Genomic DNA, 23,769 nt, shown 5'->3' with positions numbered 1-23,769 from the left:
CGGCCCCGCCGCTCCCGCCCCACTTCCGCCCTGCCCGCTCCACTTCCGGCGGCGCCCGCGGGCCCCGCCCCGCGCGACAGCGCCGCCTGGCGGCGAGGAGGGGAACAGGCCGCGATTCCCCCCCCCCGCTAATTAACAGGAGCCTAATTAACCACGAAACAGCTTTAAAACCGCTTAATCGCGGTTAAAGTAAAAAGGCTGTTACGCTTTTAACACAGAAATGACAGAACACACAACGAGCCACAGTGTGCCTCTCTTTTTATTCTTTATTTTACAGCTCACAGTTAGGAACCTACTGATAAATTACACAGTTGATCCTCCCGTTCGGGGGTTTCAAATGCCTCAGGGTCGTGTCCCATCTCATCCCAGGGAGGTGGCTGGGGGTGCCACCAGGTTCCAGGAGGCCAAACAACCCGCACCGAGCCCTCCGCGGGCTGCGCTTCATGGGGGGGTGAGCGGGCAGCAGGAATCATCCCCTGGAAACACACTGTGAAGTGGAAAAACATACTGGGCACAGTTTCAAGACTTGCAAATGTTACAAATGTTCTTGAGGAGGGGCGGAAAAAAAAGAAAAAACACCAAACCAAACAACTTCCAGGGCTGCAGGGCAGCCAGGTTGTGTTTGCAGGGAGCAATTACCCAAACTGCCCCTTCTTGAGCAATTCTCTCCAAATCCTCCTTTTCCAGGGAGATAAGTTAGGTCCCTCCTCAGCCACGCATTTCAACATCTGCTGAACTTTGCACGCAGTTGCTGCCACCAATTCAATGTTTCGCCACATCCCTGCTTAGTTTTTTTTTCCCTTCTCAGAAGTTCCCCATTTCTCAAATTTTTTTTTCTTTTTTTTTTTTTTTGGCCTCCAACTCCTAGTTTAACTCCTTTCTCTTAAAAAAGATGGCACGCACTGCACAGAGCACCTGCTGGATTTGCTCTGTGCAGAGAACCCACACAAAGCCACGGCCTCAACAAGCTGGAGGAGGGCAGTGCACTAAAGCTGTGCAAGAATTTCACTCACAGTAAATTAAAAAGCCAAATCCAGAGAGGAGGCTCTGTGCACTTGTCAGTAGAAAGGGGTGACAGATGAGGAATGGACAGAACACACCATGGGCATGGGTTGATAAACAGGAAAAAAAAAAAAAGGTGGGGCAAATTGCCTTTGTTTTGCCATTAAGAAGGAACATTTTGCCAGTTTTCTCCTTGTATCCTTCTACAGCTGCTCACCTTTGGCACAAGGAAATTCTAGGTATCACAAGGTTTCATTAATAATAATACTTCATACAACACTCAGCACTTACACAGCGCTTCTCGTGGTCAAAGTGCTTTACAAAAGCTTGTGAGTCCTCACAACACCCCTGTGAGGTAGGTAAGTATTATTATCCCCATTTTACAGATGGGGAAACTGAGGCAGAGAGGTAAAAGTGACTTGCCTGAGGCTGTGCAGGGAGTTGAACTCATGTTGTAGTGGCCCAATTCTGGCCTCCCTGACGGTGGGGTGACCCAGATGGACTCCCAGAGCTCTCCTGGTGTGAGCCAAACCATCCAAACCCAAATTTCTCAGGCTCTCCAATCCTCTGCTCCGACCAACTGACCATCCCAGCTCCACCTGAGCCAACATTCGCCCTCAGAAACACTGCACAGAGTCCAGCAGGAGCGGATCTGAAATCTTAAGGCAACGTGTCCAACAGCTCCAGAGGAAGTAGGGCACACACAGACCACACTGCAAAGAGTCTCGAGACAACTCCAGTGCCCTCCACCTCTGCACGTGCCTGCTTTGAGGCCCATTCTCTCCTCTCTCAAGTAGAGTAAACCCAGAGCAAAACACTGGGGCTGCACCAGTGTAGCACTAACACGAGGTCTGACCCAGCCCTTTCACCTGCTGCTTTGTAGGCAAACACCCCTACAAGTCTCTTTCCGTCTCAGACACCTTCAGCACGGTTCATTTCACTCTCTCTCTCTCCGAGTTTGTATCTCTCCTCATAAACAAACTCCCGACAAACTTCCAGCTCCTCAGCACCAGCATTTCAACAGCACCAGACGTCTTTCTAAGACTGATCCACGTTTCCAGAAAAGTGTCAATGCATGCAAATATCACATACAAAACATCGAGAGTGCTGGGAGATGATACCACGGGTAGAGGTGATGATCACAAGACAGCACACGTTTAGTTTTTATTAAAAATACCAAACAACTCACTCTTACTGTAACTATGCCACTGAGATTATTGTCCTAACCTGCACAAGTACAGGTACTTTTCCTCCAACTATTTACCTACCTAGAAAAAAAGAGAAATATCAAGCACACACATTTATACTTCCCCAAACTTGGCAGGCATGATCCATGTGAACGGGAAAGGAGGGCTAGGGGAGGTGGGGGAGGTTGTATGCTGGGTTTAGGGCAGTGGAATACAAAAGAAATAGAAAACACCACATGCATCATCACCATCAGTAATCAACCTGATGAAAATAAACCCAAATATTAGATGGATTCATGTATGACATCCACTGAAAATCTCAAACCCTAAGCACACTGAAGCTGGCAAACATCTTGTGCCACTTCACATAGGTCCAGACACAGCATCAGCAACTAAGATCAAACAAACCTTGAAAAGAAAGCAAAAGGAAGAATAAACCAGCCTGGAGACAACAATCTTCCACAAACCACTTCCCTGCATTATCATCAAATACATTTTACTCTTAAGCAGTTTCACAAAGGAGTGGGGGAGAAAAGAGACCCACTACTTGTTGTTGCTTGTTTGTTTTTTTTTTCAAACTGGCTCAGCACCAGCACCAGCTCAGAGAGAGGGAGAGAAAAACAATTCTTCAGACATGATCCTTGGTACTTGATTAAAACGTTGCCAGCCAGCCTTTGACACCCTGGATTGCCAGAGGGTCCGAAGTGGAGTGGATGCACTGTGCTGCCCGAGGGCCTCTGCTCCTGCTACGAGATCTGCTCCGTGGGCCTCATCTGTATATCCCCGATCTGGAAGAGACAAGGCAGGGTTTTACTGGAGCCCACTGGAAGTGCTGCACTGCAGAGAAAGAAGCAAAGGTGAAATGTGCCTGCTGTGCCTTCAGCAGGAGGGATAAAAGCTCAGACGTGCCCAGGGGAGGCGCGAGGGGACACCGGCTGCCAAGTGTCACGGTTCACATCCTCGGCTGGGTCCTGATCCCAGAGGGCCAAGCAGCAGCACTGCTCCAGCAGCCACAGGCAGGACCTTTTATCTTTCAGCCACAGGCAGGACTTTTTATCTCTTTAGGACAACAAGGCCAGTCATCCCCACAGATCCAGTGTCAAGACGGCCACGTCTTGCCCCAAGGAGCAGAGTCCACACGAGGGGCTGTTCAGCCTCTCGTGATCAAAGTCTGCTTTCACAACAGGAGCTTTCGTGTTGCACAGGGTAAGCACTGACACGGCTCCTGCCTCCCCCTGCCTCCAGCTCAGAGCTGTCCACCTATTTCTTGTTCCACAGGAGGGAGTCCCTGAGGCAGCACAAGCATCTCACACACCCTCGGGGAGGTGCTCAGCACTCGGCAGGATCGGGCCCAACGCGTCATTTGGTGACTGGTACAACTCGAGACTCTCAGCAAACCTCAGATGGCACCATCCAAAAGGGCAGAACGTGCCCATATCCCTCACATTCCTTCTGTCTTGCACAGTCCTCCTCTGCAGTCACAGAATCACAGAATGCCCTGAGCTGGAAGGGACCCACAGGGATCACCCAGCCCAGCTCCTGGCCCTGCACAGACACCCCAAAAATCCCACCCTGTCCCCGGGAGCACTGTCCAAACACTCCTGGAGCTCTGGCAGCCTTGGGGCCGTGACCACTGCCCTGGGGAGCCTGGTCAGTGCCCAACCACCCTCTGGGGGAAACAACAGAGTCAGCTCAGCCTTTGCTGGATCCGCAGGGATGTGACCAGTCCAGGCAGTGCAATTCCAGAGCCCAGGCAGTGCAATCCCAGAGCTGCCATAAGGGAAGTGTAAACAAACGTGATCCCCACTAATCCCCAGCCCAGGCTCACTAAGCTCAGAGTTGATACAGTGGCTGATCAGCAAATGTCAGGGCAGCCCTCATCCCCCTCCACCCTCAGCCCCTGCCCCAGCCCAGCCCCAGCCTACCTGTACATGAGGGGGGGCACTGAGGACATAGATGACAGCATTGGCCATATCTTCAGCTTTGAGACACTGCAAAGACAGCAAAGGGATTCTCAGTCAAAGGGCACTGCAGGAAGTTAACCACAAGATCACCCCTCTCCTAACCATCAATAATGAGTCTCGACAGTGTCACTGGGGCATGTCAGAAAGATGCAAGCAAGCAGGAAAAAAAATAATCCATTCAAGATTTAACAAAGGACATGTCTGGTGCTGATAATTCTTCAGTTGCTGTGAGTATTTTTACTGCTGGCACGGTAATTCTGCCAGGTCAGGTACTGCCATCCTTATCAAAGATTCCCAGAGAAGCACAAGAAATCCTGTGCCACCTGCAAGACAACACGCTCTCATATTTCTCCCCGAGCAGGAACGTTTACTTGTTACATCTTCTCTGCAACAAAGAAATCATAGCCTGCAAAATGTCAAAGCTGACTGATACTTGTTTACAGAAACATCAAAATAAAAGGAAGAATACAGGGAGTTGGAAACTGAACCCAAATGAAAACCTACACGGTGTGTAAATACCAGTGCAAAATCTGAGGTTTGAGGGCTGAGACTTTGGGAGTGCTGAGGGCATCCTGGAAAGAACTGGGCACTCTGTGGAAGCATTAGCCAGGAGAGAGACTGTTCAACTATAATCAGAGCCACTTCCCTCTGTGTCCAGTTCTCCAAGTCCTACCCGAATGCTCTCATAGGTTGCAGCAGCTCTCTCGGGGTCATTATCATGGAGTTTAAAAGCAAATCCCGTTTCCACCAGTCCTGGAGATATACACTGGAAAAAAGCAGAGCACATCCTAATAGGATTTGTAATTGCCCTTCAGTAAAACAATTTTAAAAAAAGGGAGATAAAACTTTTTAGCACTGAAAAAGCAAAAAAAAAAAACTCATCTCTTTTTCTGCTATTCTCCTTTCCTACTCATGTTTTAGGGGAATAGTTGAAGTGAGTGGACTTTGCCTTAATGGTTGTTGTGGCAGGTACCTCTGGGGAAGTGCTGGTGGGTACTTCCCTCTCCACACCCCAGAGGGACAGAGGAGCAAACAAAAACACGGAAAAGCTCTGACTGAGAGCAAGCAGCCCAGCCTGACTGCCCCCCTCTGTTGATGTGACCCCCCCCATCGCTCCCTGACAAGCAACTGCCCACATTTTGTGCACCCAAAAAGCTTATTCAACGCCCCCTTTATGCACCCAAAGAGTTTCTCCCTGGACACAGCTGTGCCTTCTGAGCCCCAAACACTGCCCGGGAAAGAGAGGCAGCCCGGGACAGTTGGCCACAGGACTTTTTGAACATTCCCAGTGTGCTGAGGACTGGTTTTGCATCCCCTTGCCTCTTTTCCAAAGGGAAAACCCCCAGAGCCTGCCCCCAGTACTCACTGTAGCTCGTATATGAGTCTTTGCCTCCCGCAGCTCCTGCCTCAGCCCCTCCGTGAGGGCTGTCACCGCGTACTTGGTGGCACTGTAGAAGTGCACCACGGACTGTGGCACGACACTGTGGCCATTCATGCTGGGGAGAGAGCAGAAAGGAAGGTGCTGAGAGCTGGGAGGAAAGCAGTGTCCCACCAGGATACTCAAACCACCGTCATGAACACGCAGAGAGGGTGACGTGGTGGCTACGGGAGGAATTCCCTTCCCATAGGGAGCACACCCCCCCATGGGCTCCTCTCCACATGGTTGCCTTCTGGAGCTGGTTGAGAAGTTTCAATCTTCAGCCCTGCACCACCACAAGGGGTTGACATCACCCTTTACTCCCTGCTTTGGTCTTTCCTGCTTTAGACCAGCAAAGACTAAAAGAGTGGTTTGAAAAATCAACCATCACAATCCTTGGAAAACCCCTCCTTGGGCACCATCAGCTCACTCCAAGGTTGAAGCTCCAGTGCTTAATCCTCTCTACAATGCAGGGAAGAGGAGGAAGCCCCGTGGCTGATCCCACATCCCCCCTCACTTACCTGTTAATGTTAATTATATGCCCATCATCAATGTTTCTCTCTTTCATGGACTGGTAGGCCTCTCGGGTGCAGATGCTCACAGCCATCACATTGACCTGAGGGGTGAGGGAACAAGAAGAAATTAAGCCCAGCAGCCCTGCCTGGCACTCCATGACTTGTCCCTCTCATGCCCGAAGCCAGGAGTGCAGGTTCCAGTCCCTCTCCCAGGGCAATTCCCAAATGCACATACACACACCCCACATCATGAGCTGGGTCAGAGGGGGCAGGGGGGCACAGATACCCCATTCTGTCAGACAGCCCCAGCCTCTGCCAGAAATAAATGGACTTGATCATTTTAGGGGTGTGAGGGTAGAGCCCAAACTAAGGCAGAGCAAACCCCCCTCTCCTCACAGGCAGCACTGCCCAGGAGACAAAGCTGGTTGTTCTGTCCAGCACTGAGCACACGGGTGTCTGGGCAGCTGGCAGGGCACTGACAGCAGGTAATTAGGTCAGTTAGTTAATGAGGAAATCCCCAGATCTTGGCTGTCAGAGCACCAGGCGCTCGGAGGCACCACCAGCAAAGACCTTCCTGGGCACAGACAAAGCCAGAGATCACCTCGTGCCACGGGGAGAGCCAGAGTGGGCAAGTCACCCCGTGCATGTGAAAGCCACCAACCTGTCACCCTGCTGACATCTGCCTCAGCCTTAAGTGGATCAGCCAAGGAAGCAAGGGCATGGCAGTTTATCCAGCCCTGTACCACAGGATCCAGAGCTTTCCAGGCTCTTGCTGTCTGGACAAGCACACTGTGGCTCAGTTAAACTTGGCCCTGTCACCTCCACAACGTGCCACCACTAATGCACAGCTGCCTTGAGCGTTCCCTGACCATAAAACACAGAGTCAAAGCCTCCAGGAAGACAGATAAGGGAATTCTCCCAGCTGGAATACAAAGGGCCCAGAGGTACGTGCAAGACTGATGAGCAGGAGTCTCAGCAGCAGTGCTGATTGCTTAAGCTCACAGTGGTTTAGATTTGGAAGAGTGGCTGAAAGTGTCTGCTGAAGGCCTCCAGAAAGGATGTGACCATCCCAAGGCAGGACAGCCTGGCAGGTCCTACCTGACAGTGTGTCACTTTGCCAACTAAATGAGCAGGCCAGACGAGTTTAAACACACTGCTGTGAATGAAAGACCCAGGAAGAACTCAAGTTCTGATGAATCAGAAGGCAGGTGCCACTACAAACGGGTTTATAGCAGGAACAAGGCCATGTGGACAGAGAGGCACAGATATGGGAGGGGGCTGGAGATCATCTCTGGGAAACTTATAAACAAGAGTGAGGCAGAGTAACTAGGCTTGCTAGCACAAAAGGACAGGCAAGAGGGGAACAGTGGTGTGGAGACCAGAAAGTGAGAGGCAGAAAGGGCTGGGGCTGAGAGATGCAATTACTGAGCAGCACACAAAGAGGAGCAGGGGCAGCCGGAGGATCTCCCGGTCACTGCTTTTGTCTCGGTCCTTATTTCCCACTCATTACAAGAGGCCATGCTTGTGGGTTTTGTCTTGGCCACACATAAACAGCCTGTTTATCTGCCCGTGGGAGTACCCAGGCAACACAAGGAGAGTCGTCACCCTCATCCAAGTGCACTCTGGTCAAGCACAGAGTCACTGCCAGACAGCTCAGCCACCGTGCCTGGGGCTGCAGAGACACAGCCCTGACCTGGTGGTGGGGAGCTCACCTGGGCTGTGCAAGGAACAAACAGGGCAGACGTGGCAGCAGAAGTGGCCCCTCAGCACTGGAGCAAAGCCCAGAGCAGGCAGGGCGTGTGCAGGCTTTGGGATTCCACAGGAAGGTGGGCAGGGAAAGGGGGAGTAACTCACCCCAGCCCGATACAGGAACCAGTGAGGAGCCAATCCTTGTGGACACAGATCTGGGCAACTGCTGGTGTAAAAACCCTGTGTGACAAGCAACATCCCAGCTCCCCTCCCTGCCCCAGGAACCCACCAGGCACCACGTTTTTGGTGCAGTCACTCCCCGAGTCCATCTCCACAGGCCACTAGAGGGTAATATCAGCCCAAAGCCTGAGCCCGGCTCCAGCCCCGACTCACTGAGCAGCGATTCCCCTCGGGGGCAGAGGTACAACATTTTGACAGTGACTGGCAAAGCAAGGTACTAATCAAGAGCCACATAGGAAAGCCCCGAGCCCGTGTGATAAAACACCACGGTACAACAGAACAACTGGCTGGAAAGCAGCTGAGCTGGGACTGCCTCCCTGCCTTTTCCCACTGGATTCTGTGGTGAAATCCCATTTCAAACCATGGAACAGGAACTCGGGAAGCTAAAAGCATGCCCGGAAAACGAGCAAGTCTTAGGGCTGTATCACCTCCAGGCTGTTGTTACCAATGCCCACACAAGACATTTTTCTGCCTCGTTCCTATTTTAAGTAGGAAAAGTTCAAAGGTCCCTCAGCAGGGCTGGCCAACACACCTGCACCCTGCCCCAGACAGCAAGCCTGGGACAGCCCTGTGTGCTCATGTGACAGAAACAACGAGGCCACATTTTCTAGTAATTAATGAGTTCCCATTGCCAGGTTGGAAGGACATAAAAGATCCCGTTCCTAGAAGAGCTGAGCATTTCACTTCCCAGAAAGTCAGCCTTTTCTAAGGCATCAAAATGAGTATCCTGGTTCCAAAGCACATCTGGAAAGGCAGGTTAAGGAAAACATATCTCTGCACAGATGGTTTATAGAAACAAGAAGAGCAGAGCCTGTATGGCCAATGAATAATGCCAAGAAGAATCAAACCCATTTAGTGTCTAGAGGAGCGAGAGGATGTGCTGCAGTGCTTTGTGCCCTGAACAGTGGAAATGGAAAGTTCAGCCTGAGTTCCTGGTTGTAAAGGTCAGTAGGTAAAATGTGAAGGAGCTGCTCAAATCCCAGAGCCTGGAGCCCGTGGGTGCACAGCACCCAGCCCCAGCCCCCCCTGTGCAGATCAGGGATGGCTGGAGGACTTTGCTCCGGCCTCAAGTCAAACACAATCTCAACAACAAGTGAGAAAATGGGGGAAGCTGTGAACCAAGAGGTGATGGGCTCAGAACCTGCCTGAAGTAGCACGTTCCCTCCTGCTCCCACACTGGATTTCCTGGCTGGCAACGCTGGGCTCTGTGCTGCTGTAAAGCAACACATCCACAGCTCCTCACATCAGACTCCTGCAGCTCCCCCCTTGGGAACAGGGGGGACCCCCACCAGACAACAAGGAACTGGAACATTACAAAAGAAGAGGAATAAGCAAATGATAACATGGGTTTGACTGTAGATGTACAGCAAGAATAGGGATACTGAGAGGGGAGCCTGGAAGGAGAGAGAGCCTCAAAGCTCATAAAAAATGTATGGAAACAAAAATCAATTTACCAAAAAGAAAAAATGCCTTTAATTTAAGGCCCTAATGCCTCCTAAATCGATAGATTGATGGCTGCTCAGAAACTTTTCCCATCTTGCAGCCCAGAAGTACACTGGAACTCTCCAAAGGCACCTCAAACCCTGCTGCTCTCTAACACCTTTCTCCAAGGAACCTTTGCAAGAAGCCTCCCTGCTCCCACATAGCTCTGCAAAGCCCAGTGGCCCGTGAAAGGTGCTGACAGCCTTCCCCCATCCCAACCCTCTGAGAGGAATGGGCCTGGAGAGAGTTTCCCTGGGGCTGGCGTGGCACAGCAGGGAGAGCTGTCACTGCACATCCACCCCAAACCCACCACACACCCCTCCCCAAACCCCACTGTCACTGCACATTCCCCCCAAACCCCACTGTCACTGCACATCCACCCCAAATCCACCACACACCCCTTCCCAAACCCCACTGTCACTGCACACCCCTCCCCAAAGCACTGCCACTCCAGTGCCTGCACAGCCAGGAGAGAGAGATTTCCAAGCAGGGAAGTTGCAGCCACGAAACGGGGGCACACAATGAAAGGAATTACCCTGAGCTCTTCCTCCCACTCACCAGCAGGACCAAAAGCAAAGCCCAGGCCTGTCAGGCTGCCCAGGCTGAGGTGGGTGAAGCCTTTGGAGCTCCCCAGGGCCTCACCTTTGCATTAAAGGGGTTATTCCATTACACAACAAACCCACCAGCTGCTGGGAAGGTGGTGAGAGGAAAATATTTGCCAGTGAAGGAAGAAATCTTGGATGTCTCAGGCTGCTCCCAGTGCTACAACAGCGTTTTTGCCAAGCAAAGAGAGCGGATGGAGCTGTACAGATCACCTCTGGGAATAAAACACACTCCCAGCTCTCTTTCCTAAGGCTGCCCTTGTGGGGCCACCACCCCATCCATCACCCACAGGGAGGGGGATCCCCCAGGCTCCCAAACTTTGAGCCCCTGTAAACACCAACGTTGAAGTGTCTCACACAGGACAATCCCCATTCCAAAATCTTTCTCCCCAAGAGAGGTGGAAGGTGAGATAAAGGGAGCACTCCCACCCCAGCAGTCCAGGGAAGGGAGCACAGGGAGGGGAAGGGCCTTCAGCTGGGAAAAACCAGGAGTCCCCCCAGCCTGCCCACCTGACAGAGAACAAAAGGTGAGAAGAACAAAGACAGAGGAGCACGGGGTGGGGGGGACACGCAGCACCCACAGAGACACCCACACACGGTCACAGCAACCAGCACGAGGAGTTTATAAGGCACAGGCGACCCCCAAACCCGGCTCGCAGCGAGACAGCGCCAGGCAGTGCCCTCCTAAACTCCAGCTCAGCCTCAGCTACACTTCACTTAATTTTCTTTAAAGACTCCATGGCAACCGGGGCCGGGAGATGCGGCTGTGCAGTGACCCGGGCTGGGCAGCCCACAAAGCCTGGCTGGGCAGACAAAGCTGAGCTGAGCTTGCTTTGGCTGCGGTCACAGCGGCCGGCAGTCCGGCCAAAATCCTAACAAGAACTTAATTAGCCAGGATATGGCAGCTCTTGCCCTGGCAGCAGGAGCCTGAGGCCTCAAAGTGCCTCTGTGTTCTGCTCTGCACAGCCCCCGAGGCTGCTGCTGGATGAACAGCCCCCGGGAGCTGACAGATCCTGCCAGCTCCAGTGTCAGAAAGAGTGGCCCTGAGCCCACAGCTCTGAGCAGCTTTTCCAACAGACATGTCCTTCCCTTCACTAGGACAAGCTCTCAGTGCTGCTGAGGGTGCCACAAGGATCACTCAGAGCCCTGAGTTCCACTCCTGCACCTGTGAGGATGATGCTTTTGTGCACAGGAGTAGGTGGCACAGGAGGGGAAATCACCTCTGTGAAAAGCTCCTGGTTCAGCACCTCACTGGCCAGAGCTGCAGGAAGGGCCATTGCAAGGACACACAAACTGCCCCGGGGTCCCACAGCCCCTGTGGTTGCCACTGGTTCATGCAGAAAAGGGCCACCCCATAATGACAAAAAACAGTGGAGTCCCAAAAAGATGCCCAGCAGCACCTCAGGACAGGAAGACCTGGTGCTGCTTGTAAATGGGATGGACCATTTGCACAACTCCCACTTTGGCACACGAAACGGCCTCGCTCACATCCAGCTCTAACCAGATTATGGGCAGAAAATTAAGCCATAAAGACAAAAAGCGTTACGGCTTTTTAAGCCAAAAAGAATCTGCCCATTTTACAACCCACTGCTACAACTAACAGGATTAGCTACAAAAGCCAGCACTTGGCATTCGATTTCCTGTTTTATGGAAGAAAAAAAGAGTGAGGCTCATCACCTAGAAAGCCAGTGAGCTAAAGGGAAGAAGTACTGAAGGTACCGAGTGTTTCCACACTCCAGGGTGAGGGTGTGTGGCTCAGCAGGGCAGGATGTCTTTCCACTTCCCAAGCAGCAGACCCAGGCCATGTCAGAGCAGGCTGGGAAGCAGATGCTCAGCTCTGCACACGTAGAATGAGTAGATGGGACAACAGTACCAGAAGAAACAGAACTCTGGCCCAGCTCCCCCTCCCTCAGGGGCACTACTCACGTCTATCATGGTCCGCCAGCCCTCCGTCTTCCCCGAGAGCAGGGGCTCGGGGCGGGCCAGCCCCGCGTTGTTGATGCAAACATCGACCCCCTGGTGGAGGGTCTTGATGGCCGAGAACATGGACAGGATCTCCTCTTCGTTGGACAGATCACACTTGTACGGGATGAGGGTCCCCGGGTAGCCGGCGCTCTGGCACTCAGCTGCCAGTTTCTAGGGAAGAGAAAGGAAGGAAGAAAACAGCCATCAGCCTCCTTTCCTCGTGGAGCAGCTTGCCCAGCCATTCCCTGTAGAACACACCTCAGGGCTGACAAACCACGGCCAGCTTTGCGTGAGCCGGGATTAGAAGCAGGTGCCAGGGGAGAACCACCGTGGTGCTCATTAAGAAAGAGGAAATATCGATGCCCACGAGAGGCTGAGCGCTTCAGCCTTCACGTCACTGAGCTCGAGGACACCCTCAGTGCTCGTCCATCACCCCAGGCAGCACAGCTCAAGGTGAACAGTGCTGGCAAAACACAGACAAATCCCGCCGTGGCACCAGGCTGCAGCTCTGCGGGGCTGCTGCACGGACTAGGGATGTGGCAATCCCACACCTGGCAATTCCTCATTAGCCATTTCCAACAATTCCTCCAAACGTCCTGATCTCTTATCAGACTGGGTGATATAAAGTAGGGGAAAGGCAAGAGCAAGAGCTGCTGCTGCCACCGCCCCACATCCTCCCCAGGATGCCCTTTACCCCCTGATGCTAATGAGAAGCAGCATCTCATCCCTGATGTGTCACACCAGCGACAGTGACAGCTCCCAGCGCCGGGCCAGAGCCACATGATGTCTGGCTCCTGCGGAGAGATGGACTCTGGCTACGAACGTCCACCAAATCACTCGAACGCCGTCGCCCACGGCGCTGTGGCCGACGTGACATTGCAGCGGGTGCAATAAAGCTCTGCCCCTGCCACAGGCAGCTTTCCCACTCCTGCCAGCTCCTCCCTGCATTCCAAGGACTGCGATTCACTGCCTTTCATAAAAGGAGGAGCGAGGCCCAGCACAGGAATCTCCTGGCTGGAAGCAGAGGACCCCAGACAGTGATTGCACATGAAGGCGGCTGTGGAACAGCTCCGGGCTGGGAGCTGTGCCTGCTCAGGACAGGGACAGAGACTCCAGGAGCTCCAAACCCCTCTCCGTGCCCCGAGCGTGTTCATTTTAATTACTCTGTTTGGTAAATGATTTTCAGTGTTTCCCAATAGCTGAGCCCACCCCAGAGCTGGGCCAAGGCCCTGAGCAGTGAGTTTAAAGCTGTTCCGCTTTGCCTTTTCCAGGAACCCACACCTTCCAAGGGCCACAAGCCAAAAACCAGCCCAGCCCCACAGCTCTGGTCCAGACTCCACTCTCCTTTCTGACTATCAGATCAGGGGAGGCACTGCAGTAACACAAGAATGATTATTATTGCTCTCACAGCACCAAGCGAGAAGGGGACGGACACGCCGAGTTCAGCTGGAGATCGATCCATCCCAGCAGCATCAGGATCCCCGGAGAGCTCTGCTCAGGCTGAGCTAGACAATATCTCTGCCCGAACAAAGGTGCCCCAGGGACTGAATCCTACCTCTCTGTGCCCCCCTGGGGCTGGCTGCACTTTGCTGTACACGCAGTGTTGTTGATTTTGTGCTGATAATGGTAGAAAAAAAATATATTCCTTTCAAGGATCAAGAGTACATGCTTGAAAAAAAACAGCTGGGGGGAAAAAATCTGCAAAAGCAGCACTTAGAGAATTAAAAGCAGTAGGAAGGGCTGCTGGAAGGTGCTAAACCACTCCAGGGATGGGGCCTTGCTCCTGCAAGGATAAAAGAGGGAAAAATGGGCAAAGGGTGCCTCAGTCACTTCCCTGGCATCAAGGTTATGGGAAGAATCACTGTATTGCTAATTAAGTGGGCTCTCTCCATCCCACTGCCCACAGGCTGCAGCCCAGATGAAGGGGCAGATGGAGGAAGGGGTGCAATGTGCTCTAGGATGCCCCTGCCTGAGCAGGGGGGTTGTACCAGATCACCCACTGTGGTCCCCTCCAACCTGACCCGTCCTGTGTGCTCTGGACAGCACTGTGGTGCTGGAGCTGCCCATCCTGTTTTCCCAGTCAGTCTCCAGATGCACCAAGAGAAAGGTCTTTCCCCCTCAGAGAAAGGCTTCTCTGCCACAGCTGACCAGAGAAATCAAGTATCTCTTGAGATCCTTCTTTTCCTGTCTGGTGTCTCGAACGAGACTCAACACGGCTCCTTTCATCTCTCAGGCTGCACTTGTGTTAACAAATTCTCTTTGAAAACCAAGTGCTGAACACCACTGACATCCAAGGGGGCTGAATGTGCTTCAACCATCCAGAGATAAAGAGTCATCACCACGGGCTCTTCAAAGAAACATCAACTGCAGGCAAGTTTTCAAGAGACTTAGGAAAAGCAACTCTGAGTCACAGAGCTTGCAGGGGGTTTTTTTTTCAGAGCATCCGTTAAGTCACTCAATTAATTCTCATTTCACTTTGAGCACACCATGCACAGGGAGGAAAGAAAAAAAAGCTGGTTTTCCACATTTCATAAACAATGTGAGAGTCACCATATAATGCAACACCAGTACAGAGAAAGCCAGTGAGCCTTCAGTGGCTGGAGATGAAAGTCTGAAATAAAACCTAAGCACAGAAGCACAGAATGGGTTGGGTGGGAAGGGACCTTAAAGACCATCCAGTTCCACCCCCCTGCCATGGGCAGGGACATCTCCCACTAGACCAGGTTGCTCCAAGCCCTGCCCAACCTGGCCTTGGACACTTCCAGTGTCTCTGTCCCACACCATTATCACTGGATGCTTGGGAATGGACAGCCAGGAGCTACTGCTGCTGGTACAAACTGGGATAATGCAACATAAGGAAGAAAGAGATGTTAAAACATTTAACCTGGAGCCATCCACTGCCATGGATGCAACCCCTCAATTCTGACGTGCTACCCAGTCTGAAAGGATGCCTCGCATTCCTGGGATGGTTTTGGTACGTTGAGGCTCCATCAGTTCTCCCCAGAAGGGGTTAATGCTCTTTGTGCATATGACACTTGAAATGGGCACAGCGCCTTGCATCTACAATCAGTCTTGATAAAACAGTTTTACAAAACTAATTGATATAAAAATGTAAAGGGACTCTTAAGGGGAGGAAAAAAAGACAAGAGCCACGTAGGGCTTTATTTGGCAAACCATCCCATTAACTTCAGACATGTTTAGTTCAGAGAGATTAAAGCCAGGAGAAACCATTAGGTAATTTTTAATCTAACCTGCCATTCATCACAGGTGCTTGAGTCCTACTGATAGAGCTTGTGCTCAAATACAGAACTGCACCAAGAAACCAACTGGAAAAGCACCGAAGTCACCCCAATTACTTGTGCTATCCATAGGAAATGAAGGAGAAAAATCCTAATGAACAGCATCACAGCTGTGGAAGAAAACTGGAGGCTTACAAACCCTTTCATTTCACTGATTGGCAAGTTTGAAGCTTCTTTTAATTAAGATTTAATAACAGTACAACAGCATAATAGAGGAAGAGACGTACAGTGAATAAAGCACTAGACTGGGGTTTATTTCCACAGTGCTCTGTGGGCAAGATCCAGAGCTGTGTCCCCACTGGAAAATGGAGATAACCACACTGAGCCCCCTCCTAGAGCTGTGGGTACTTTTGGCCCACATGTGATCCAAGGATAAATGTCACTTCACCCTTCTTCCCAGGCACTGGAGCCAGACTCCTGCTAAACGGGGTCCAGTTGAGCAGTCACCCATTCCCAGAGCTGCTGACTGCCCTCCCACACTGCTCCAGACTCACGCTGCTCTTTTCCAAGCCCTTTCTCAGTAGTTAAACACCCAAGATGATGTTTTCCCCAGCTCACTTAATTTTCAATTTCCAACGCCGCACGCGAGCCCGCCCGCCCCGCTGGCACTGCCTGGAGGTCCCTGCTGCCTCAAGGCACTCACACAACCCCTCCTTACTCATGTCAAGGCTGGAGGCACCTTTTATTTTTTCCCTGCTTGCTCAGATCACGTCGCCACAGGCTGGCGTGGGGGAGGAGGAGACGCTGCTGCCCGATGACAGCTCATTAGAGCGATAGCTCTGCCTCCCTCTGAGGTGCCACTGTCCTAAACCCGGCCCCACAGGAGCCTGGCTGCTCCCCAGCCCCAGCCCCAGCCTGCACAACGCAGGTTCCCACCTAACCCGGCACGTGGACCCTTCCCTGGCATCCTCAGAGCTCTGACTGAGGCTGGAGCCGCTGTCCTGGTGCTCCACCAGCCCTTGGAGCGGCGCCCGGATTGCCAAGGCAACCCCAAACACACGGCTGGGAGGGCACAGCTCCAGCCTGACACCCTCAGATCTCGGCACGTGCCTCGTGTGTGTCATCCCCACACGGGGAGCCGGGGAAGATGATCTGTTGGAATTAAATCAAGCCAGACTCCACCTGATCTCGCAGCAGGGAAGGTCTGAGGTGCCCGGCGACGCGTCTGAGGTGTGGTCAGAGGTCCGTGGACACCAGCCATACCCTGAAGATCCAAGGTGTGAAGGTCCAAGGTGGGACCAGCCCATGCCCACCCTGAATAATGTCTATAATTGAGTACATCAGGAAACCAGCCCATGCCCACCCTGCATAACAAACAGAATCGAGTCTGTCACCACACAGGGTGAGGAAGACTTGGGAGCACCCCTGAGGGTATCCAGGACTCATTCCCAGATCACTGGGGGACTCACCCCTTCCCAGCCCCAGCATCCTGACGAAGCAGCAGCAGATGACAACCCACTGCTGAGCTCCGAGCTCGGGGTCCCAGGAAGACCCACGGAGAGGGACCGAGCCCCCCCCTCGGTGTGACCACGGCTGTCACCCCAGAGCTGTACCAGCAGTACCAGAACAGCAGGTCCCCGACGTCAGAGCACGAGATTGGCCTCTTCTCCTCTCAACACCCCTCGGCGTGGCCCTGGCCCTGCTCCAGAGCTGGCAGAGCCGGGACCTTTCCCGCTCTCCCAGCACCATCCCCGCGGGAGCATCGCTGTGTCCCATCGCTCCCGCCCGCCCGTGTAATCCCGAGGAATCCTCTCTGAACAGGCAGATTAACTCACGCCGGGAGGGGCATGGGGGGGCCTTCCCCTACCAGCCCCCGGAGCGCCCCGGCACCAAAATCCAGATGACGGGTCCTGAATTTTGACCCAGCCCAGATTTAGGACCCACTGACGGGCCCCACGGGGGCTGCCACACGTCCCAGCCCCGCATGGGAGCAGAGCAGCCTCCAGGATTGGCACTTCCAGGGCCACCCAGCTGCAGGGGCTGTGATTAAACATCTGCCCCAACGCCAACGCCGCTCACGGCCGCGCCGGGGCTAATCCCCGGCTTAGCTGGGCAGAGCTGTGCTGAGCTGCCAGAGCCCAACGGGGAGCAAGGGCTGGCTGCAGGAGCAAGACCAGGGGTCCTCTGCCCCCATTTTACAGACCCAGGGTGGGCACGAACCCACCCGGGGCTGAGCAGGGCCAACGATGGTTTTGCCAGCCAGGAAATCACCGGGAACACTTCCCAGGTGGGCACGGGCAGGATGAGGGTGACAGCTCCACTTCAGCACAGCCACTGCTCTCTGCAGAGCTTAAACTATTAACAAGACCCATTATTTTCTCCATCATATTTTCTCCCCAATGCTGTGCCAGCTCCTTTCAGACCTCCCTGCTCCAGGATATTCTCCATAAATCCAGAACACAGCCCCTCCATGTCCAATGCTGCTCCCAGACAACCCTCCCACCTTCCCAGAGCAGCTGCCAGGTTTTACACAGGGAAACAGGCACGGGACAGCTCCCAGATCTGCCTCGTTACACAGCAGAACACATACCCCAGCCCATCCCATCTCCAAAATCCCAGGAAAGCCTCAGTTATTTATGTTTAGGGCTGTGAGCACAACATGCCCTGGTATTGCTGCTCTGCTGCAAAGCCCAGTGGAACAGAGGAGCAGAGAAGGGGGGGCTGCTGCAATAAGACCTTCTTAAAGCACATTTTGGGGGAGAAAGGGGGTGTTCTAACCCAGTTTAAAACCAACTCTTCCCCCTCATGCCTCAGGAAAACCATGGGGACAGCAGAGCATTTGTTCCCACCACTCAAGGCTGCAATTATGGGATCTCTCCTGTTTATCAGAAAAGGATCTGGTCAGGGACAAGTGGCAATAAAAGCACCTGAGAGGCCTTGAGTACCCACCATCCCTGAGGCAAGGCCTTGTCAAACACAAAACAAACCCTTCCAGAGGCCAAGGAGATTCTGAAGGTCATTTATTACACAGGGACCATACCTTGGGAATATCCTGCCTGAAGCTGCTCCTCCTGCCTTAAGAGAGGTGAAACCTGTGGTTTTGGGAACACCCCATGAAAACCCATCCCTGGCTGTGGGGCAGAGGGACAGACCCCACCAGGGACACCCAGCACTGCAGGGACATCCACAGGGGGAGGCCAAAATGTCACCAGGTGACCTCTAAACCATGCAAGTGATTAAATCCACATTCACCTACTATGAAACAAGTAGCTGTTAATTAACTGCTTGGAGCTTGGAAGGGGTCAAGAGCCTCCCTTGCACCTTTAGCCTGGGCAGTGCTGGGTGGAGGTGGCCAGAGAGCCCCCAGATGGCTGCTCAGGATGCTCAGATCCCACGAGGAAGACTCAGCTCCTTCCTCCTCCCACAGGGCCCTGGTGCTTATGGAAGAGAGCACTGACCCCTTCAGAGACTGGGCTGCTCCAACCTGCAATCAACAGCTCAGCTTATCAAAGGCTGTTTCCTGAGCAAGATCTAACCTTGGCAAAGCCGTCCCTGGTTATAAATGTTACCTTTGATCAATACCTGTCACAAATGCATTGGAATGAATTGGCTACACCTTGCATTTTAAACCACATTTATTGCTCCCTGCACGGCCCTGCTCTGCACACTCCAACAAAGGGAGGAAAAGGTGGGTTTCTTTTGGAGCACGACATCCATGATGTCCCTGGCCATGCTGGAGCAAGGTATCCAAGGAATGAACGAGCTGCTGGATGGTTTCTGGTGTGGCAGCATCAGGTGCTGCCTGAAATGAAGCAGGTGGGTGGGACTGTCCCAGCTGGAGCATCTCCCATCAGTGACAGCCCTGGCCATGCTATGGATCCAGGGCTCTGACACTGGAGCTGGAGGGAGAGCTCCTGCCAGCACTTTTGCCATTCTCTACAAATATAAAAATACATTAATTTTAATTATAAAAAATTATCATCAACTGCAAACCCTTTGGAAACAGCTCCCTGCCTTGTACCTCCCTGTACTCCAAGAGAAAACCCATGGCATACCCATGTGCCCTTACCACACCTGCTTTTACCACAAACCCTCCCAAGTCTTCCCCCATCCCTGGGAAAAACCCTGTGAAATAAAATTTACAGATCACGTGGAATAAAAGAGCAAAAAAGGGGGCTGCCAGCTGAGGGGGGAGAACATTTTGTCCCACGCATGTGGAAACTCTCCCTTTTTTGTGCTGCTGCAAGAAGTCAGACACTAAACATAAACTTCTGGAAAACACTGGGAGGAAGAAAGTTGAGGAGCCTGGAAGTGAAGCCATCAGAGGGATCCTCTGCCTTCTGGCTGCAGGATGGAGTGGCTGTAAACCTCAAGGAGTCTCCCTGAGCACTGGAGACCCCAGTGACCAGCAAAGTGGGTCCCTGTGAAGGTGATCAGCTCCCAGGGAGCAGTTTCCCCCAAAAGCCTGGCCTTACAGGCTGCTAAAAACGCTTGGCTGCCTCATTAAAGCTCCTGACTTGGAACGCGTGGCCGTGTCTGAGGAGCAGGAAACGCTCAGCGAGCACACGCCAGAAAGTCCTTGACAGCTGTTAGTACCTCCAGGCTTCACATTTAAAACAAGCCTTCAACCTGAATTACCTCCTGGCATGCAAAAGTAAAATAAAGCCATTTTTAATTATATTTCATTCCTCGATGTCTGACTATTAAAGTCACCGCCGGGTGACCCGCAGGAGGAGCCTCCGCTCGAAAAAGCTGCATGAGGGGGGGACACGAGGCTGCCTGGGAGCAAGGGAGGGACAGCACTGCAAATCCAGCCACTGCAAGGGAAAAAAGGACACTTCTGCAGGTTTTTTTAAGCATTAGCGTTTTTATTTCAAAAGTCAAATAAAGAGCGCTGGGGTCTCCACACAGGTTTAGTGCCAAACCCGCAACTCTGCAATTCCTTTGTTATCTTGCCTCAAGCCCTTATCTGATTTTCCAAGAGATTAAGAAATCTTGACACAGTGTTTATTGCCCGAGCTAAAATTTCCAGGAGACAACCTGCTCTTTCAGTCCCCAGTTTACTGTGGGCTATAAAACCACAACACAGAGGAGTTCCAGCCACTTCACCTTAAAATTGGTGACTCGTGCAGAACACTGATGAAAACAGATGCTTTTCTGCTACAAAGTCAGGATTGTATTCCTGGGTTTAAACCCTACTCTCTGCCCCCTTTCCATTTCAAGCTGCCTCGATATATTTTTCCTGGTTTGCTCCTCTGAACATCATCATATTCAACATCATCCACGTTGATATTTAGCAAATTATTCAGTTTTAAAACAGCAACAAGATTTGTCCTGCAGTCACTTTGTTGCCCAGAGCAGCTGTGGCTGCTCCATCCCTGGAAGTGTCCAAGGCAGGTTGGACAGGGCTTGGAGCAACCTGGAATAGTGGAAGGTGTCCCTGCCCATGGCAGGGGGAAAATGGGATGAGTTTTAAAGTTCCTTCCAACCTAAACCATTCCATGATTCCATGAACTATGGCCATGATGCTCTGGCAACCCCAGCTCCTCAGCTCCTTCATATTCCTCTCCTCTTGTCCCTCCATCACCACTTTCCAGCCCCAGACTCCAGCACTGCAACCTCATCCTGCCCTTTACATCCGAGCTGTGCTTCCCGAAGCAGAGCATCCCTGGGATCCCCAGCAAGGATTCCTGCAGGGATGCCATCCTCCTGCTCCTGACCAACAGTGACTTGGGAAACCAGGAGCCAGGGAGAGCAGAGGAGTGGAGGTTGTGGATGGCTCTGGTTGTGCAGCAACCAACCAAGGTGAGAACACGCTGACGGGGCGCTGATGGCACAGCCCTTCCCATCTCCTTCTCCTGCCCGGAGCATCCAACGGGCAGGAGCCCTGCAGCAGCTCCAGGGGTGGGGTCTGGCATCACCCACAGTGCCAGCCACAGCACAGTCATCCCACACCCAACACCAGCTCCTGCTCCTTGACGTGGCTTCCAACAGCCAAAAATCCCAACCCTCGGCGGCAGCTCCACAGTCCTAAGACTGAATATCTTCCTTTTTTCTTTTTTTTTTAAAAGGAAAGGCCCAAGGTGAAGCACCTGGAGGAAAGCTCAGCTCTCATTTGAAGCATGGAGCTGGTACAAAGCCCCATCTGTGCTGACACAGCATCCCTGGCAGCCAGGCCGAGGTGATGGACCTGTTCCCAGCGTGACCCTGGGTCACCTCCCGCTCCACCACCTTCCCTTCCCCGAGCAGGCAGCACTTCTGGGATTTTCTTCCTCGTTAAGGAAACATGCTTCACAATAAATAAACCCAGAATAGCAACGCAGCAAGACACAGTCCAGACACCCACCAAAACAAATGACAGCACACTGCAGACACACCTCGGTCCCAGGGAAGAGGGAGGAAACAGGGACAAACATCAGCTGCCCTGGGAACATGTGTTTCTGAAGCACGACAAGAGGGCTGGGAGGTGTGAGCAGCCCCAGCACTGCTCAGCACTTGTGCACCCCCTGCAACCCCAGAAATCACTGCCCCGAGCGTGGCTGCACCCAGTGCAGAGCCAAACAGAAAGGCAAAGCCTTTACAGGAACTCCCATTCCTAAATCCATGCTGTGTTTTGGCCAGAAGAGGTTCAGAGAGGAAGGAAACTCTTCTGCAGCACCGAAGGAAAACACCAAGTTTCACTGATTTCTTTACCAAGTGAAAAGATTCCAAAACAAAACCCAAGGAAAAGGCACTACTGGAAACAGCAACATTGGAAATAACTTTGTTGTCTTTTTTGGAGGGGAACGGGAAACAACAACATCCTTTACAGCATCCTTTGCCAGGGACCGTGGGGCTCCAAGAGCCTCCCAGGCTGCAGAAGCACATTAAACACCATCAGCTGCACGTGGGAGAGCCCTTGGAGAGCTCGGCTTTCCCTGCAAACCACAGCAGCAAAAAGCTGGGAAGTCCAAAATTAGAAGCAAAGCCCCAGAGGACAGTTCAATAAGTCACGTTGGTGTGTTCTCTCTGCAAGTGGCATCTTTCTGATCCACAGTGAAAAACGGGGGAAAAGTCTGGTTTCTACCAAGCATTCCTTTACTCAACCCCACTCAGCAACACCACCAATGCCAAGCCTTGGCTCCCGTGAATTTTGGACAATTTATTCTTGGCGCAGTCAGGGTGAATCCTTATCACCTTGGCTAAGGAAACACAACCCCTGGATGTTGTACAGATCTCCTCTGCATCCCTGGGCACCAAACAACCAGCACGGCAATATTTAAGCTGACTACAACTTATTTCCTACCTCAGTGGAAACTTCTTAAAGAGCAAATAAGCCTTATCTCATACCACGGCAAGGCAGAGCCGACAAAACGCACCCAATACAAGGAGGATCGAGAGAAAACACTTCTTTTAAGCATCTTTATTTTCAAGCCAACGCCGTGAGGTTTTTGACGCGGCTTTTGCGATGTCCCTCGTCGGGGCGAGCCACACGTTAAGGACCCAAAGGGCTGAAACTCTGTTTTATCATTAAACCACAAAAATACCCCGTCTCCCAAACAGCCGAAGGGCTGGAAGCCCCAAACCCGCGCAGCCCGTTCCCGTTCCCGGGGCCGGCCGGGCAGGTGTTATTTTTAACCACGATAAGAAGCGTCTCAAAAAAAAAGAAAAAAAACAACAAACACCCCAAAACTGAACGCGTTCCTCGCTCGGGCAACTCCCACCCTCCCGTCGGGGCCGGGGGCTCCGGGAGAGAGAGCCCGGGGCTGGGTAGGGATGGAGGGCGGGGGGGATGGAGGGAGGGGATTGCCGGAAAGGGGGATTCGGCATCACCCCGGCGGGGACACGGCGAGGGTGACCCGGGGAGCGGCCCCGCCGCCGGCGCGGCCTCGCGGGGGAGTCGCCCCCGCCCCGGTGCCCTCCCCGGTGCCGGTACCTCGATCTTGTCGACGCTGCGGGCGCAGCCCACCACCTTCATGCCGTGCTGCACCAGCGCCCTCGCCACGGCCGCGCCGATGCCCACGGAGGCGCCGGTGACCAGCGCGACGCGGCCGGTCCAGCGCTCCATGGCCCCGGCCCAGCCCCGCCGCCGCCGCCGCCGCCGCCGCGCACAATGCACCGCCCGCCCGCCCCGCCCCGCCGGGCACGCCCATGGACACGCCCATCGCGGGGACACGCCCACCGCGAGGACACGCCCACCGCGGTGCGTGCGCTGAGTTTGCGGGGGCTCAGCCCCAGCGTGGGGGTGCGTCGTGCCCGGCTGGAATGTTTGGGTTGGGCTTTGCCTCCCCCCCGGGAGATGAGAGTTACCGGGGAAGGGTTTGGGGTGGGAGGGAGCTCAAAGGGCTTCGCGTTCCAGCGCCCTGCATCCCAAAAAAACTGGGCTGTTTTATCCAATCAGCCCACGGACAATGCAGCAGAGACCCTGCAAACAACCCCCAGCTGAGTGTGGGACTGGGGAGGGATCAGAGGGCAGAGCAGCTCAGGA

At 53.1% G+C, this 23,769-nt stretch overlaps 1 protein-coding gene across 1 annotated transcript; it reads right to left on the bottom strand.

The window, feature by feature from the left end:
- Window positions 1–250: 250 nt before the first annotated feature.
- DHRS11 (dehydrogenase/reductase 11) lies at window positions 251–23,392 on the bottom strand. The gene is made up of 7 exons (XM_051809456.1): window positions 23,218–23,392; window positions 12,025–12,234; window positions 6,092–6,186; window positions 5,520–5,649; window positions 4,827–4,919; window positions 4,115–4,180; window positions 251–2,977 (listed from the first exon to the last, which is right to left on the bottom strand). Exons 1-7 carry the CDS (start codon window positions 23,347–23,349, stop codon window positions 2,936–2,938), a joined length of 768 nt encoding a protein of 255 aa, XP_051665416.1. The 5' UTR covers window positions 23,350–23,392; the 3' UTR covers window positions 251–2,935.
- Between the last annotated feature and the right edge of the window lie 377 nt (window positions 23,393–23,769).

This window comes from Manacus candei, unplaced genomic scaffold (genome assembly GCF_025592945.1).
Source record: "Manacus candei isolate 608988 ecotype Guabito, Panama unplaced genomic scaffold, ASM2559294v1 h1tg000076l, whole genome shotgun sequence".
NCBI lineage: Eukaryota > Metazoa > Chordata > Aves > Passeriformes > Pipridae > Manacus > Manacus candei.
Note: the sequence above shows the minus strand (reverse complement) of the source record. Positions and strands in the feature narration are given on the sequence as shown.

What these genes read in the sequence shown, in the direction of transcription:
- DHRS11 (XM_051809456.1), bottom strand. Translation starts at nt 23,349, where the DNA reads ATGGAGCGCTGGACCGGCCGCGTCGCGCTGGTCACCGGCGCCTCCGTG. An exon ending in AGACTCATATACGAGCTACA is followed by an intron (nt 4,920 to 5,519) that starts GTGAGTACTGGG and finishes GCTTTTTTCCAG; the next exon opens with TGTATATCTCCAGGACTGGT. An exon ending in GTGCCCCCCCTCATGTACAG is followed by an intron (nt 2,978 to 4,114) that starts GTAGGCTGGGGC and finishes TGTCTCTTCCAG; the next exon opens with ATCGGGGATATACAGATGAG.